This window comes from Triplophysa rosa, linkage group LG15, assembly GCF_024868665.1.
Source record: "Triplophysa rosa linkage group LG15, Trosa_1v2, whole genome shotgun sequence".
In the NCBI taxonomy this organism is placed as follows: Eukaryota; Metazoa; Chordata; class Actinopteri; order Cypriniformes; family Nemacheilidae; genus Triplophysa; species Triplophysa rosa.
Window position 1 is genome coordinate 4,964,387 of NC_079904.1, and position 18,772 is coordinate 4,983,158.

At 38.4% G+C, this 18,772-nt stretch overlaps 1 protein-coding gene across 2 annotated transcripts in view; it reads right to left on the minus strand.

Annotated features, from left to right (window-relative positions):
* The window catches only part of rcan2 (regulator of calcineurin 2), a 58,094-nt gene extending 39,565 nt beyond the window's left edge, over positions 1-18,529 (minus strand). Inside the window, exons 1-2 of one of the 2 annotated variants that reach the window (XM_057353498.1) lie at positions 18,381-18,529; positions 15,846-16,063 (exon numbers count right to left, since the gene is read on the minus strand). In XM_057353498.1, coding sequence (XP_057209481.1) covers positions 15,846-16,061 — 216 coding nt within the window. In that variant the 5' untranslated portion in view covers positions 16,062-16,063; positions 18,381-18,529. Of the gene's footprint in view, positions 1-15,845; positions 16,064-16,656; positions 16,675-18,380 lie in introns of those variants that run through there. The other variant, XM_057353500.1, reaches the window with a different exon arrangement.
* Positions 18,530-18,772: the final 243 nt, after the last annotated feature.

Sequence of the window (18,772 nt, forward strand, 5' to 3'; positions counted from 1 at the left end):
GTTAACTTAACTTTAAAGAGTAACTATTACAATGTCCTTAAAATTATATTTCATGCAGTGTGTAATGTTGCTGTGTGTGAATGTAAGCAGTCTGCCAAGTTCTAAAGCCGAAAGGGAACGAATAACAAAGTTATTGGCTTGGGAAAATAGAGACTCTGAATCACGCGAACGAGTGGTCTGTCGTTCTAATTTCAGTTCCGGGTCAGATTTGGGTCACACGCGTAATGCCCGCCTACGTTCCATTTGCGACACTGCACGCGGTACACCAATCACAGCAGACTAGACCATCTGACCAATCAGATCAGAGTAGGTTGACAGAAAGGAGAGGATTAGACGGATGAATTGCCGAACAAATCATTTGAGAGTCAGTCAAGAAGTAAGGTAACAATAACTGCCTATTATTAGAAAATGTAAGTGTTTTTACACCGTCTATGTACGTAAACTTGAACTAACATGAATAACTGTATTGACATGAACTAACATTAACAAGGATTAATAAATGCTGAAAAACTAAATTGTTCATTGTTATCTAATGTTAGCTAATGCATTTACTAATGTTAAATAATAGCACCTTATTGTAAAGTGTTATCAAGATATTTCGGAGAGTCAGCAATGAGAGAGAGAATACCAAGAAACCTTGCTTGTTTTCAAACAGGTTTCCAAACATTCCCCATCTGCTATTGGTCGACCAAACACAGTAGATAGTCCCGCCTAAAACTGACGTCATTGGTTGAGCTGATGTTGGCGTGGTAGGGATGCATACATGGCCAGTGTTTTTTGGGGGGAAAAATGGACTGGATTATTTAAAGTCTTTCCACATTAAACCAGTATATTATACACATTTTAAAGTTGAAAATGTTGACAACAATACACACAATGTTTCTAGACAATACACAACATTTCCCTTTCAAATATAGTTTAAGGGATAGTTCACACAAGAATAAAAATTATTTCATCATTTACTCACCCTCGTGTCATTAAAACCTCTATGATTTTCTTTCTTCTGCGGAACACAAAATACGTTTTTTAAAGAATGTTGGTAACCAAACAACATTGACTCCCATTGACTTCCATTGTATGGACACAAAACCATTTCTCAAAATATCTTCTTTGTGTTCCACAAAAGAAAGAGTCATATACAGGTTCTGAATGACATGAAGGTAAATAAATGATGACAGAATCTGAATTTTTGAGTAAACTATCCCTTAACATTATAGATGCAGCTTTAGATGAAGTTTTACTATGGCCACAGTGAATTTCATGCAGACAAGGAGCCTCAAGTGCAATAATATAAACGTTTCTCCATGCACCCCTGTGCCTGTTCCCAGCTGCCTGGCAACCCTATGCTCGCTCACCCGCTAGTCATACAAAAGCACGGTGCCACCAGCACTGCTCTTGTCAATGCCAGCATATGGAGCAGTGCCTGAAGCCCCCTGAGGGTTTTCTGTGCCCTGAGCCCATCTATTTCTCTACATGGCTCCTGAATGCCAGTGTGAATGTCAGGGATCAGCGTGCCGCTGGACACGAGTGACAGTGAGCTGAGAGAGCAATGCCTGAAGCAGGTCTGAGTTCAGTTTTTGCTTTGGGAAATCCAAGCAGCAGCTGTGTTTTTAAGAGAGCACCAGAGTGGAGGTCACGGGAAATATAGTTCGAAAAGAAATAGTTTTGAAGTTGAGCTCCTGTTTGATGTGAATTGGTCTTCTCTCCGTAACTTGGCAGTACAGCAGCTGAACAGTGCGGCCATAAATAGACTGTAACAGTTTACTTCAAGCCTGTATACAGTATATATGAATTCATTCGTAACTGAAAATTCACATTTATTTCTAAATGTCTATAAGTGTAATTTATTGTTGCTGCTTCTCAGAGGTGGCACTGCAATTACACCCACATAAATAATAAAAAATAAATAGAAAAGCTTCAAAATATGAACAACTAACCGCATTGTGTTCTAAAGTAATGAAAACAAGAAGAAATAGCTCTTTTTAGTTAAACCACAAAAGGCCAGTGATTATACACACAAGAGATGACAAACAAAGAACACAACTGTTAAACTATTATTTTCTTAGTGAACATCAGGGGTTTAAAAAAGATGTCACATAGTGCCCTATTCAAAACTAAGAACTGCTTTCGATCTATAGAGAAATACAAACTAGGACACTGAAGCAACTGTCAGAATCACTTATTATATATAGAAATATTATGACCTTTAGTTGTGAAATTAGAGCCAAGATAACAACACTGCCTTGTGGATTAAAACACAGCATGAGGAACAATTTATAAAATATGTTTAAAAAGTAAGTTTAAATGTTTGTATGTAAATACAGCCTCAGAAAAAATGAAAAGAATAATATAATATTTAATATAATAAAATCAGCATTTTTGGACATTCCAGTCCAGTGTCTGTCGAATTTCAACAAAATCTAACCTCAGGAGTGACAAGTCATCCAAGAGCAATGTGAAAGACTGACAGCATGACAAGACACATGAAAACTGTGATAAAAATCCAGGTTATCACATTAAAATAGTTTTTAACTTTTACTAAATGCACGTACAAGTATTACTGTTGTATTGCTTAAAAGTGAACATGAAGTAGTTTTCTTTTCAGCATTTGAGGACTGAAAAAATACAGAGCATATTTTCTGTTATTTTGACCTGTTTCTCCAGTTTTCATTTTCTGCAAATAAATTCAAATAGAAACAGTATTTTTATTTGATATTTGGGAGAAATATTGTGAGTAGTTTACAGAATGAAACAAAAATGATTGTTTTACCTAAATACCTATAAATAGTAAATTTAGAATCAATGCAAACAATTTCAAATGGTCTCTTAATTTTTTATGCGGCTGTATATAAATGTAGAATAGAAGTATATAGCTATAACTTGTGTATGTGTGTGTGTCAGACAAGCAGACGTTCAGGACCTCGGAGAGCTCCCTGAGGCAGGTGTGACCACTGCCTCCCCACTGTCTACACACACACACACACTCACGCCTCCTGAGTGGAGGTGATTATGGCACACACAGCAGCCCTGGGCAACCGGGACACACTCCGGATTTTCCATCAACTTTCCACTCCAAAGGAACAAGGCAGGAAGAAAAATCAGCCCACATTTTCCCCTGCCATTACACGCACACACACACACTCACGCTAACTTCAACATAACTTCTCTCTCTGTCACTGACCTGCCTCCTTGTCTCTCACACAGAGTTGCACTGCGGGTAAACAAACAAAATTTTATTTCAGAGTAGTTAGGGTAAACACCATATTTGAGGAGGTCACATGTCAGGCTAAATCAAGGCATTCGAGAATTCACTTTCAAATTTTCAGCTTTAAGCTTTCACTGATCACCGGAAGAAGAGATTTTATCAGGGAATCTCCCAACTGTTACCAAACAGCAATCTGCACCCTGTTTAGCCATAAAAGCACATTATCAACAGATAACACATCCAACTACAAGCCAAATTGGATTCATTTCTCGAAGGCCAGCCATCTACGAATAGCACTATTGAACATGTCAGGTGGTCTTACGTTAGCGCTAATTTACATGCAAAACTCATTGCCACTATGACAGATTGTCTGGGAGGTAGCTACGGTGTTGCTAGGTGGTTGCTAAAGTCTTCTGGGTGATTGCTAAGGTGTTGCTTTTCAGCAATAGCAATAGTAATTCTTGCAAACGCCAACAAAAGTCGGTTTAATGATAATATCAATGATTTATATAGAATGACATTCACATATGCCCTTGACACACGTAAAATAGCGAGATGGAAAGTGTGAATCAAAAATCACTGGTGATTTGTCTGAAGGTGTGATGAAATGATACATACTCCTCCCTGGGCATTTAAATACTTTTAACTAAGCGTCAAAAGCTGAGATTTAGAGATCTGACAAGCAAACCCGACAGTGTTTGACAACATCAACACTACAGCGTAGATAACTGCTGAAGATAAGCCACTGCTTGAGAAAAACCCCTCTGGTATGACAGTAAAAACAAAAATCTTTGCGAAAAAAACAATCATTGCTATATTTAGCTCTGAAATATTATTTTCTTAATGCGATTCATTTGTCATTCGACGAAAAAAACAAGGAAGATCTCATTTAATCCTCTTCTGGCAAGCCCTAAATGCAGTGTCTTGACATGCTTTTAATCTGCTAACATTAATAGGCTTCGCATGATGACATTTACACACTGTTTTACTCCATTTTTTTACCTGATAGGTAGCAAACTTCATCAGTGAGAGCACAGACAAATAAACCTCACATCTCTGACAAACAACTAAAGAAAGCATTGACTTCTTTAATATGGAAAGATTACACCTAATATTACATTCCACACAATGCCTTTTCCTCATTATGCGTCGGGAAAAGCAACAGAGGAACACGATTAAAGCACAGACAAATCATTAGGAGATTGTAATTAAGCGTCATATTAGGAAAATCGTCGGCTGAATGAAGATATGTCAGCGCTGTCACAAACACATGATTAAAAACCACTCTGGCATTTGTTTACTGAGTAGCTGAGATTACAATATTCTTTAGAGTAATCAAAATGTTATTTTAAAAAATGACAAAGGGTCATAAACAATGACCCAGACGAAAGAAAAAGGCTTGCAAAAACAACGGTAGATAGAGGCTTTGGGAAATAAAGGGTTCCCGAAGGAACGGCATGAACTCAGAATTATTTTGTTATTAATAAACCATATTCAGAGTAAGTGTGTTCCAAAGGGACCAAAAGAAATTGATGTAAGCATATGGAGACGTTTCATGTGTTGTGTACCAGATATTACAATTAGGCTACATCTAAAAATCATAAAATGGGATGGGATGTGAAGTTTGTATTAAATCATTTGTCGCCGGTATTAATAGTTAAAGGGACAGTTCACCCAAAAATGGCAATTATGTCATCCTTATGTTGTTGAAGTTTGAAAGCAGGAAGTAGGAAATAATGACTTATTTTATAAATTTCTCATGAGTAAATGAGATTTTCATTTTAGGTGAACTAGCCTAACACTTCGTATTAAACGTATTAAAGTGATAGTTCACCCATAAAATCTTTCATTATTTACTCACCCTCAGAATGTTCCGAACCTGTATACATTTCTTTGTTCTACTGAACACAAATGAAGATATTTGTAAGAATGTCAGTAACCAAACAGATCTCATCCACCATTTACTGCCATAGTAGGGAAAATAAATACTATAAAAGTAAATGAGGGATGAGATCTGTTTGGTTACTGTCATTTTTTCAAATATCTTCTTTTGTGTTCAGCAGAACAAAGGAATTTATACAGGTTTGGAACAATCTGGAGGTGAGTAAATGATGATAGAATTTTCATGTTTGGGTGAACTATCCCTTTAAAGTGTCTGCTAAAATCATAAATATAAAAGTAAAAATGCACACAAATATAAATTTAACAATCATCCAACTATCACATCTGCATAACATAACAACATAAACAAATCATAACTTGTTCTTCCTTCTCACTGTCTGTGCCTTTGATCACATTGTTACAAGATATGATTCAGTAATGTGTAAAAAAGCTTCACTCTGGCATTTCTTGGAATCAGTACGACAAATCCCCGGGGGTCACAAGGCTGCGAGGGCGGGGTCGCAATATGATTTCCAAAAATCATTTTTTAAATTAAAAATAGCGTATGTAATCAATAAGTGTAACAAAATATAAAAATATTAGTTAAGTTAAAAATAAAACCAGCCAAATAAAAAGCCATCATCCTTAGGAATTTCCTCCTCCTCGATCATGACCCCAGAGGGGATAACGTCACATTAACGACATTAGCAACCGCATTAGGTTAGGTCCAGCAAGTCTATTTACAGCACCACGTTAAACAGTCCCATGTGCACGCAGATACATTTGCAGGCTTTAAGTTTAGGATATTCTTCTTGTCGAAATGAAACGTTGATTAATATCGACCAAAGACAACGCAGGGAGGCCAGCGGAGGAGAGCGGAGATGCGCCGCAGTCAGAGGGGCCATCGTCCTCAAGTACGAAAAGAGGCACATCCATCAGCACTCAAATCAGTTTGACGAAATTCGACCATCTGTAGTAATAGTTCATAGTTTATGTATAACAACAAGTAAAGTAATGAGTAAATAACTATAAAATAATATTATGTTAGACTGCTCTTTTGTGTTTGTGGGTAGAATAGGTGCATGTGTGCATTTACACGCAACGTTTGTATAATTTAACCACCTCCGAGGATAGTGGGGGTCTCGAGTTACTGGCACTGTTATTTTGGGGGTCGCGGGTTGAAAAGTTTGGGAACCCCTGAACTAGAGTATAACCCCTGTTTTGTAAATGGACATGTGACCGTGACGTGGGTGGAGTGATTTTAAAGCCAGTTCCAGCTAAAGCTGTTAGGACTGACCAGATCCCCAACCTGATTTAAGAGTAAAAGCTCAATGATCAGAAGATGATGTCAACAGGGTTTTCAGGAAATTGTATAAGGATGCTCATCAGTTGTACAAACCAACCAGGAACTTCGATCAAAAAGAATACATTTGGATTTTTGGTGATTTGGAATATGAACATTAAAGGTGCTGTGTGTAATATTTAGGAGGATCTACTGACAGAAATGCAATATAATATACATAACCATGTCTTCAGAGGTATAAAGACCTTACATAATGAAGTGTTATGTTTTTATTACCTTAGAATCAGCTATTTCTATCTACATACACCCCGGGTCTCCCCATGGAATTCGCCATGTTGTTTCTACAGTAGACCTAAACAGACAAACTGCTCTACAGAGCGTGTTTCATAAATACTGTATGTTATCTCCTTCGGCAAAGAAGCGAAAACGTGACGACATCTTTGTCCTGTGAGAGCCGCCATAGTACTTCGGAAGTAGGGTGACGTGAGCCGTTGGCTGCAATTCGCAACCTCACCACTAGATGCCGCTAATTTCTCCACATTGCTCCTTTTTTATAGTTGTCGCATCAAACTGTGATAGAAGTTATTTTAACATCAACAAAATGACACACTTTACCTTTTAAACAGTATACCATGGAAGAATTCCAGTGTGGGCAAGCATGTGTACCATTAATTGACTATAAATACACCAGTTAACATGAACTGCACTTAAATTTAGCTTATATCTTAAAAGAGTATTCTTGGAACGAATGGGTTCTGTCCCAGTTATGTAGTCATTACTCATAGCTCACACACTGATAATGTGTGTGGAAACTGTCAGGGCTGGAAGCCACAAAAGCGCTAATCTCTGCACAGGATTCTTGAAAAGAGACTGGCTGTGAGTAATGTGGATTGAGCAAGCTATTTTCAGCACATGGTGCAGCCGAGCTCTGCTCCTCACCCTGACTCACCGAGCATACTTCAGGAGGACATTAATATTTTAACAGCATTATAGCTCACAAAAAATGTGTCCTCACATCATCCCTCTACATGTATATCCCCCTCATAGAAACACACTTGAAATATTGGTAACGTTTAGGAAACTTTCAAGCAACAGTTTATATTTTCAATCTGCCTCTTGAAAGTATATCTTCAGCACTAGAGTAAAACCCTGGAATGTAATATTTGATTTCCTATTTCTGCAGTCTGCTTGTAAAGTTGGGCAATGTTTCTTGCGCTATTATTAGAAATGACCTAAACTACATGACCTAAAATTATTTAAATAAAATAAAGAATGCTAAGTAAATTGAACGTTTTAACACTACAAACGTGGTTGAAAAGTTAACCAATATTTTTCAATAACATTCAATACTGATAATATTGACCAATAATAAATCATATTTTTTGTGGTTATCAAACACATAAAAATGGCAGCAGATATTGATAACCAAACAGTATTCCTGAAAAGGAATCAGGTGTTTGATTCCTTAACTCAAACTGCAACTAAAATATATAGAAACGAAATATATAAAATTAAGTGTATTAATTCAAATGAAACTGGAATTGTTAAAAGTAATTAAAACCATTTTGTTTTATGACTGTGACTGCACAGAATAGCCATTATGGCGTGAATAGCCACAGAATAGCTATTGATGTGTAATGATGTGAAACGAAATTAAATGAACTTTATTGTCCCCCAAAGGGGAAATTTCTGTTGGACTCATTGACAAAAACTTCACAAACATAAACAACAGATTCAACAATACGAAAAAAATAAAATAAATAAAAATTGTAACATCATAACCATTGACAATTTCTGAATGATCCTTTTTCAATCGATGTATCTATATACTACATATTATTATTATTATTGCACTGTTTTATTTTCAAAAGAGCAAGCCAAATCCTATTTATCATGGTATGTCCCTTTAGCAATCATCAGGGATATTGTGCTCTTGTCCAAACAGTTTACATTTATAAGCCTAAGACACTGCGATGGCACCACTATCCCAAATAAAGCACTTTTATATATTGTGGAGCTAATCCATGTAGCAGCTGCATCTAAACACACACTTTGCAGCCATTGATTAATAAATCAGAGCCCAGAGCTTTTTGGTTGTCTGTTAAACAGGGTTTGGTTTGCGGTCTTGAAGAAGAGCGACATCATTGCTCTTGCTTTCAAGGGTTCAATCTGTAGCTGTGTTCTGTTATAAAAATCGAATATGGAATACATTCACACATACAGTAAATGAAACGTGTTATTAATTAAACGGCAGCTGACAACAAACAACTGTAACACTGGAGCTATTCTCAACACACTAGATAAACAGTATAGAATTTATTTTTCTGAATTTTCTGAATGCATAAATATAAAATATAACAGAGCACAAAATAGAATACAGCATCCCACAATGCAATGCTCTCAAGGAACCCGTCTCTAATTCATGTCCAGTGTGACATAAGAACATTAAGCTCCATTCTAAAAACTCTTTCCTGAATGGTATTCACTGCAAAATGTGCTCAGTAAGTCATGTTAACACTTTCCCATAACTCTTAACTCATAACTTTAACCAATTTCAACTTCATTTTACAAGTTATACAAAATGCAAGTTGATCATTTAAGTCCGTTTAAAATCATTTAAACTCATTAATTGTTTAAATTTGATGTAACTTAAAGCAAAGTTTCTATTACTGAGTTTGGTGCAATGCATTCTGGGATCACTTGCTACACAAATGATACCTGCGCTGTCCTAAACTTTGACCAAAACCAGGAATATTAGAAAGCATTTGATTATACAATTGTGCATCACTACAACAGCTCACTAGATTTTAGAACAGAGCTTACATACACCAACAGCACGCTATTGTTATGGATCGCCAATGACCCTAAGAAATGCTCAAAGAAGGTGGACGAGAGGCATGAGTGTTATCTAACGGGGTTGATCAGGCAGACATGTGGCGAGAGAGAACATGATGACATAAGTATGTGTAGCGAGTGGAATATATGAAACCCCTCCGGTAAAAACATGGAGCACAGGTACAGCGGGGAGGTCACACACAGCTCCGCATGGGTGAGCGACATTAATGCTAATAGATCCCCATTCAAGGATTTAACCTTGACAGTCTGCAAAACGAGAGCCAAAGCATCCCCTATCAGCGCCGGACACAGGAATGTTAATGACTCACTTGAGGATAACATTAGCCCGTTCGGTTCTGTGTCTCTGCGCTATATAAACGTCATTCACTAGAGCAGACGTCTGATACTTCTAGAGTGTCACATTACTGGGTTACGGTTTCAAGCGTTTCGTGAACTTTAACCAACCTTGCAAGCAAGAGCTTGGGGTTAGACGCACACACACCGCTATAGAGCTTGGGTCTCGGGAAAGGAATTCATGCAGAACAAAAAGGACATACTCGTAACTCCACTTAAAACTGATGTGCCCAAGCAGAACTCATGACCAGCAAGCGCGATTAACATAACCCTAATGAAATCAGAACTCGAATTTAAGATTCCCGTTTTTATACTCGCATCGAAATGCATCATCTTAGTAACACCAACTATCTAAACCTAATTGTTTGCGCCACGTAATTGTTTATATCAGCTTGAAATTCTGTGGAAAGGTTAGTCTGTGTTATATTTACTGCAGAAAAAGATCATCTGATGTATAAATCTCAGTCGGTCTCTCTGCGGGACGGGTAATCACTCCCTCGTCACTGACAACATTTCTCCATGTTTGCTATGCTAACAGCTCAAGAGGCCGCTCGCGAGACACTCTGAATCATGTTTGCGTGTGTGACATTTCCAAACCGGAGATCGATTGTATTGATGCAGACTGAACTCGAGAGACGAATTCTATGACGGATTAGGTTTGACACACTGCTGCTGGATGATGTGGATAATTCTGTTGATAAATGCCACACTATAGAGTACCGCAGAGATGACGTATTCTTGTATGCAAACCCCAGAAGCGAGTTAGCATTTTAGCACTTCCGGTTCCATCGACCCAAAGTCAATGGGTTGTTGGTAAATTGCCTGAATAAGGCCTGTGGTTAACAAAACTGCTAAATATTTTCACGTTTTATTCTGTGACATAAAACACCAGTTATAACCCCCTCGTGATTTTTTAAAGCTTTTCAATGTTAATGTTGTTAACCGGCAACCATTCACTTGCATTGGTTTTGCATCCATACAATAGAAGTCAATGGGTGCCGGTGCTGTTCTGTTACCAACTTTCTTTCAAAATATCTTCTTTTGTGTTCTGCAGAAGAAAGTCATACAGGTTTGAAATGACAAGATGGTGAGTAAATGATGAATTTTCATTTTGGGGTGAACTATTCCTTTAAATTTAGAACTTTTGGTGCCAGGTTATGAAATCTAGAAATCCCTAACCAAACCAAAGATCCCTAACCAAACCGAAGATCCCTAACCAAAGTTTGTACAATAACAGTATTTTGGCTCTGTCAAGCCAACATAATCAAAACAGAGAACAGTTGCTTTTAGTCCTGCAATAAGAGTCAAAGCACATAATTCACATTGCATCAGCCCTCTGCGTGGGCTCCAGGCTGTCTGATTTCGTAAAATCTAACAATGCCATATGTCTTTAAATAGATCCTATGCATCACCTGAACTTGCATGAGGTTAATATAATCACAGCATTGATTCAATGGCTCAGGTGAACATGCAGCATCTCCTCCAGAGGTGCCAAACGCAATCAAACATTCTGACCGCTCGGAGAATCAAGCTTGAAGCCAATGACACAGGGCTGATGCTCCTTTGAATCAGTCTGACCCCCCTTGATCAATCAGCTAAGTGGGGGTACTCGACTGCGGCCCCAGCGAGAGACACAAGAATAGGAACTCTATAGCTGTCATCTGTCATTAAGCTTCAAGGATCCGGTGCTTTCCATTGCTCTCCGGATGTTTGCCAAATCACAGATGCACTGAAGAGATTGCAGGGCAACTTTAAAGGCTGTGGGAGTGGAATATCTGAAACGCAATTATGCCACACATCAGTGAATTAAGGTGAAAAAACAAGATTACATTATGACGATGCAATAGCACGTGGACTGTTTCCATCAAGCCCTTGTGTGTTCATCAACTTAAATGGGTTTCTTGCAAAATAGAAACAAAACATAAATCAGGAAGAGATTTCAGGTAACATTTAGTCTGTTACCAACGGGCCTTGGGTAGCATTAACATAACACCTACAAATGGAACAATGGGTCACCCATTAAAGGGGCAGTTCATCCCCTTAAAATAAAAGTTCTGTGCTTGTACCCAAACAGTTCTTGGACACTATTGACTACCATATAGTAGGAAAAATGACAATGGTAGTCAAAAGTGCCCCAGAACTGTTTGCTTTCCTACATTCTTTAAAATATCTTCTTTCGTGAACAAAGAAAAATGTCGCTATGGTAGTCAATTATGGCCAAGAACTGTTTGGTTACAAGCATTCTTCCAAATATCTTTCCCTGTGTTCATCAGAACAAAGAAGTTTATACAGATTTATACAGACAACTTGAGTAAATGAAGACTGAAAAATGAAACTCCCATTCAGATCTAAGACAAATTCATTAAATGCCGGTTAGTTACTATCAGATGGCTTATCCATCTCATGATCATGTGATCTGTAATCATGTGGAGATTTTTCTTTATACAGTAAGCCGGTTCAGCAAAAAAAAAAAAAAAAACATGACTGTAAGTTGGGCAGTCAAGGAGAGGCAATCATGCACTGTGAATTGGTTAATATTTCATGGCATTTTCAATGCATTATTATAAGCTCAATTAGCTGCTTAATTAAGCATATGTTCTCTCATTTATTATGGTAGTTTTGTTCTTTAATAGACACTGGAAATCCAGTTTTTATTAAGAATTAAGCAATAAATTAAATATTTATACTTCTGATAGGCTATTTGGTTCTGATCAAATGCATAATGCTGGCTTCACGCTTTCAATTTGCATTAAAGGGATAGTTCACCGCCCAAAATAATATTTTGCTATCATTTATTCACCCTCCTCTTGTTCAAAACTTGGACAATCTTTCTTATGTGAAACACAAAAGAATATATTTTGAGAAAAGTCTCAGTGGTTTTGTGTCTAGACAAATGGAGGCCAATGTTTTTTGTTCACCAACATTCTTCAAAATATTTTCTTTTGTGTTCTGCAGAACAGGTTTGGAATTACATGATAGTGAGTAAATGCTGAAACAATTTACATTTTTGGGTAAACTAGGTAAACAGCCATGGTATTTTTGAAACGATGTTATTGCTCAAATACTGTAAATAAAAAATTTTTGAGAAAAGAGCAGATACTCGAAGATTAGGAAATACACATTAATCCACTCTGCACTGCACAGATGATGCATATTAATGCTTCCTTCGAGAATCCTTTCAACAGCTTCTGGATTGAATTATAAACTAAGATGTTAAAAATAGTTAACCTGGTACAGTTAAACAATAGTACCATTGTGGAGTGTCATACTAAAGCACTATTCAGGCTACAATGTAACCTAACTTTCAGCAGATACACACAACCTTGCCCCAAACCAAACTAACAGTGTGGTACAACAAAGTCTCTCATTGCGGATCACTGGGTTCACCTTAAAAACAATAACTTTCAACACTGTTACTTGTTATGTAAGGAAATTAACCACATGAGTCATGCGAAGTCAGGTTCAAGTTAATGTGAAGCAAGGGAATACTTTTTAAGAATTACTGTGTGCGTGCTAGAATTAGTGGAGCCGTTAATGAGGAAAAGATGCAGGCACTTGCTCAGTTTTATGAGGAACCCTCCTGGTGACTCAACAGAGCGAATCACGGACCACCTTCTACATCACCAATGATCAGATGATCTTGTCTGTCTGAATGAAGCTGCCGGGACATATCAGTGTAAGAAATGCATACACGTGTGTGTGGGAAGGGTAAACCCTACGGTATGGGGACAAAATGTCCCCACAAAGATGGCAATATCCAAAACCCTTGTCCTTGAGGGGACATTTTTTTGTCCCTATGAGGAAACAAGCTTATAAATTATACAGAATTCACTTTTTTGAAAATCTAAAAGAGCAGGAAGTTTTTTGTGATTGTTAGGTTTAGCGGGTGGGTTAGAGGTAGGGAATATGATATACAGTTTGTACAGTATAAAAACTATTGCGTCTATGGAATGTCCCCATAAAACATGGAAACCCAACATGTGTGTGTGTGTGTGTAAGTGTGTTTGCGTGTGTGCGCGTGTGTGTGTTGCAGCCCCAATGCAGGTCAGAGTGGCAGACAGACCTGGCAGAGCAAAACGTATCACATGATCTGTGTTCTTAAAACTATTGGTTGAAGGTCAGGGCTAAATGTTCCACTTGAGGTCAAATATGCAGTGACTCCTGCATCTCTTGTTCCAAGTGATGTAATGTTCAGGAGATTTAAAAAGCTGTAACTGAATGCTTGACTTATAAATCTTAAAGGACAAGTTCCACCTAAAAATGAAAATTCTGTCATTATTTATACCTCATGTCATTACAGACCCATGCTCTCATTCCAAAAACGACAAAATATATCAAAACAGACAAGTTTTCCGAGGTCTAACAACTGAAATCTTCTGTTATGTGCAATAAACGTACATTCCAACCGAGCTTGCAAATCTCTTTTTTTTGTGAAGAATACAATCAAAGACAATAGATATTACCACGATGCCCCACTACCATTACTATAATGGAGGGAGGGACTGCAACGCTTAGTATGACCCAGAGCCATTGAAAGAGAGAGTCGCAACAACGGAAGTTCAACAATTTGAACGTCACAAGCTTTTTGGAGACTTCAGATAGTTCCAGGAAGTTGTTTTTTCTTTTAATTATTTATTTCTTTAATTTTTAATGTCTGTAAATGTGTTAAAAGTTTATCTCAATTGGTCTGTTACTAGTAACTTCCGGGAACTACTGAAAGGCTCTGTGAACCACAAATGCTGTGAAAAAACTGTTCTGTTGGAGTCAACAGAGTTGATGCGACTCTCTCTCATAACCGCTCTAGCAAAGGAGTTAAAATAAGTCAAAAGAGCCAATCGTCAATTGTTAAAGAGTACATAACATGAGATCATGAAAATTACATTTCATGCCGTGTGTAATGTTGCCGTGTTTGAAAGTAAGCAGTCTGCCAAGTTGGAATCCGAAGGTGAATGAATAACAAAGTTATTGGCTTGGAAAAAAGGGAGTCGACTCGTCCCTAGTCCGATTCGCGAACCGCCGCGGATTTACGTCACTACATACAGTCCCCGCCAACGTTTTGCTACGACTGCCCGCGAAAACTTCACTCTTCTCCCACCAAACACTGTAGCTCCTGAGCCTCATTCGCAGTAGACCAATCACAGCAGATTAGACCATCTGACCAATCACATCAGACTAGCTAGCGGTAAGGAGGGGATTAGACAAATGAATCGCGGAACGAATCATTTGAGAGTCAGTCAAGAAGTAAGGTAAGAATAATCACATATTATTACGAAATAATTGTGTTTTTACATCTTCTATGTACATAAACTTGTTGTTGGACACTCCATAAACCAAAGTAGGACCTTAAAAATCCCTAGTTAGGTACTCTTTAAAGACTCTTAAAGACTTCACAATTCTCTGGGGCGGGGCAGAGTCTCCTGAGGCGCTTGCCAACCTGTGCACATGCGCAATAGCTGAAGTGACCGCAAAAGCTTTTTTAGCACAATTTAAGCTTAAGGAACAACAGTACAGTTAAAGTCAGATTTAATTGTTGGTCGAAAATGTGTCTTCCCCATTCAAGTAGGGAGGACTGTGGTCTTGCTATGACTGCCCCGAGGCATTGCAAACCAGGGAACATCAATATAATGTGACAAAAACTATGGGATTAACATAATACTGGAGCGAATGAGGGTTTTACCTGAACATGGATGTCCATAGGTCACCATAACCAAATCAAACCAGCAACAAAATAACAAACAGGATTTAGGATATAAACTGTGAAAGATACTCCCAAGTTGCTAGGTGTAAATTCATTTAGAAGAACATTTGCAAATGGGAAGACAGCAGTGTTGGCGAGAGCCCACAAGCCGAATCTCACACCTGATGTGGCCCATGTGGATAATTGGGTCGGAGAGGATTAATTCAGGGAATAGCATTTCCACTTGAGAGTTCTAACATTGCCAATCAAATTGCCATTGCTCCAATGCGTCCATGTCATATTTATTATGCTTCAAATTATGGAAACAGTATTAACTTAACACTTTTGCCTATCCTTACCTAGAATTCATTTAGGAATCTCTGCTTTGTACAAAAAACCCCAGAAGATATGGATGGAGAGACTGAGATGTTTTTAGAAACCTGTTCGGTCCCACAAGTGGCACAGAAAGTCACTTCACCATTACAGCAGAGATTTTTAAATCGAGTGCAACAACAAACTGGCTGTTCTATCGTCAAGTTCAATCACGCAGCTAAAATGGAGCGAGTAATGGATGAGTAATGTAACCATACCTTGTCCTCCTGGTCTTCAAATACTGATTGGTCCACATTGCAGGCGAAGAGGGACGTGGGGAGATCATTGAAGTCGGTGATTTGTTGAAAGCTGTCTCCTAGTGAAGACTCCCCGACGGTGGCCTGCAAAACTACCAGCTCCTCTCCCCCTAGGAGGTACACTCGCTGGAGAAACGGAGCGCTTCTCATGTTGGCAAATAAATGCTCTCCCTTCATGGCTGTAAGGGATACATAGGAAAATCAAACCTGAGGATATTTTTAACGTTTTCAGTTGCTTCGAGGACTTGTGTTTTTACACTGCCGAAGAAGGCGATTCTTCTCCAAAGTATATTTATAATGCTGTGAGTTCTGAAAGTACAGCAATCTCCAAACGATCTTATTTACATCTAAAATAATAGGATAAAAAAACATTATTACATAAAATACATTACTAATGTTTTAAATTTGGATTATTTCTAAGTCATTAATTAAATAAGCAAAATTTGTGACATAGATGCATGGAAATCTGACATGGTCAATTGAAGCACATCAATATAAATCAAATATAGCCCAATATAAACCGTTTTAAACCCAAAAATGTTAATTTGCACCACAAAATACTTCAAGACAACATGATTACAAGTGTCCTCTTCAGATGTAGCAACATATTATTCCAAAACACACATTTTACAAATGAACTCCAACGAATGAGACATCATCAACCTCATGAGAAGTTAGAGCTGTTTAAAGTATCTTCCCCACACTTCCAGACAGCATGGGATGAAAACAGCTTGTCCTTATGACAGGTGAAAAATGAAACTGGAACAGTTACCTCCCAGAACCCTACCGAGCAGATGTTAACCCCTGGCCCCAGTAACTAATGCTCCGCCAAGAGATTAGGTGATGGGCTTAAAGCAGAGCCGGTCTCTTGTCAGCCCGCACAAACAACAAGGACAAGCGGGTAACAGCTTGCGCCCATTTACATAAGACTGTTCCATGTGCCCGGTCCTCCCACGCTTCGCCCTGTCAAGCCGGTCTGCAGGCAAAGCCAGCACCGTGGCCGGTGTCAAACGCGCCGTTAAATCTCCGGCAGCTATTTTCGGATCAATAGCCCAGCCTCGCGCTCTCACTTTCTCGCAGGGCTATAGATAGAGGCTGGTGCTGTCTGGTTCAGTCTTGCCCTGTGTAAACGTGGCTAAAAATAGGAAGAGGACTAATGAAATGCAGAGATCGTGAAGCACTTGATTCAAATGAAGGGTTCCAGAGCACAATGAACAATATCAGAATGAGCCTGTTTTGAGATAAGGATGTGCATAATCTATACGTGAGCATGGACACGCTAGGCTTACTTTTATTTACAGATGCTGTTAATTTTGGAAACTGTAAAGCTCAGGTGAAAAGCGTTTAACCTGAACATTAGAGGCAGGTTCTCTCAGTATCATCTCAGGGGTAACTAAGGTCACTAACCACACAAAAATACACAGACACAATCTCACATATACAAGAACAATCAATATATTCCACCAGACTTTATATGTATCTATCCATGAAGATAGATATATAGAAATATAAAAAATACAAGTTATGAGCTGTACTAATGTCACAGTGGCAGTGCTTTTAAAAGCTGTGTATGAGTTTATATCCCTGCTGTAAGACAAAAAAAACAGCTTAGAAATTCTCATGGATTTAATGGTTAGGCTATAATGGGAATTGTAGCCTATCGGTTTTGATGGAAACTCATAATGGTCTCTGTTGGTAGTTAATACATATTGTGTAGCCTAATGGTTTTAATACTTAACACATGGTTAGTATTTTGTAATGGAATTAGAATTTGTTTTTATGTTTATTTTTCAGCGGGGTTTATTTCATTCAAAAGAGAACTTAAAGACTATGTAAATACAACTGCATACCTCATTACGCATTATATATTTCACCGATTCAGTGCGCAAAGGGCACATTGAATAGGGTAAGTGTCAATCACAGTCTACTGCAACCTGTTTGCTGCATCCCTCCTTGAGTCATCACTGCTCTGTCGTCATCAAACCTCACGCTCACTTTTCTCGTCTTCGCTATAATGCATAAACATCTTCATTTCTCTCTGCTTCAAGAATGATGTCAAAACGCCCCTTGGTCGCAAAACCGAAGACGATACAGTACGCTAACCTGTGCATCTGCCAATAAAGCGCACCACCCGCTGCGTCTGTCAAGGTCAAGGAGTGCACTTCAAAAAGTAGGCTAGTATTACAAATCCAACCGGTGTCATCAAATAGCTCTCTCTATGCTTTACAGCTGGTTATTAAAGGACACATCCATACTCCATAAAGTGTGCAAGTTTGAAGTAACCATAAACTCTTGTGCATAAGTGATCTGTTTAAATGAAAACAATGTATCCAAAAGCATTATTTAGGCTATATAAAATACACACTGCATAAACATATATATTTATTCTGCATTGATTTGACCCATGTCTCCGCACATACAATAATAAAAGCAACGATAACTATAATGTACAGATGTATATGATCTAATGGAGGAAGTTTACATGGCTGTCGGTACCTGTGCGGGATGTGGCAGTCCGGTGTGCGTATCTTCTGCGCGGTGGCTTTGTCTGCCTCTCTCGTCTTTGTGAATCAAGCTCGCATTCCAGCTGCGATTCACTAATCTCCTGACGTTACTGCAGACGCTCGATTCACCACTGACCCCGCCTACCGCCATTCAAATTATGTTTGGGCTACCCGCTAATGAAATGCCGCGCGGCGCCCACGGGGGTGATGCTGTAACCAATAGCGTGCTCCTAACATGAATATGCAAATTAAAGAAGTACGTCACAGGTTTCGCCAGCAGTTGGATGTTGCGTTGCTGTGAAACCTTCAGCTGGTTATTTGCAGACTGGACGTGGAGGGAAAAAAAACGTTTTTCGAAATGATCTATCTGACTGAAAACATCCC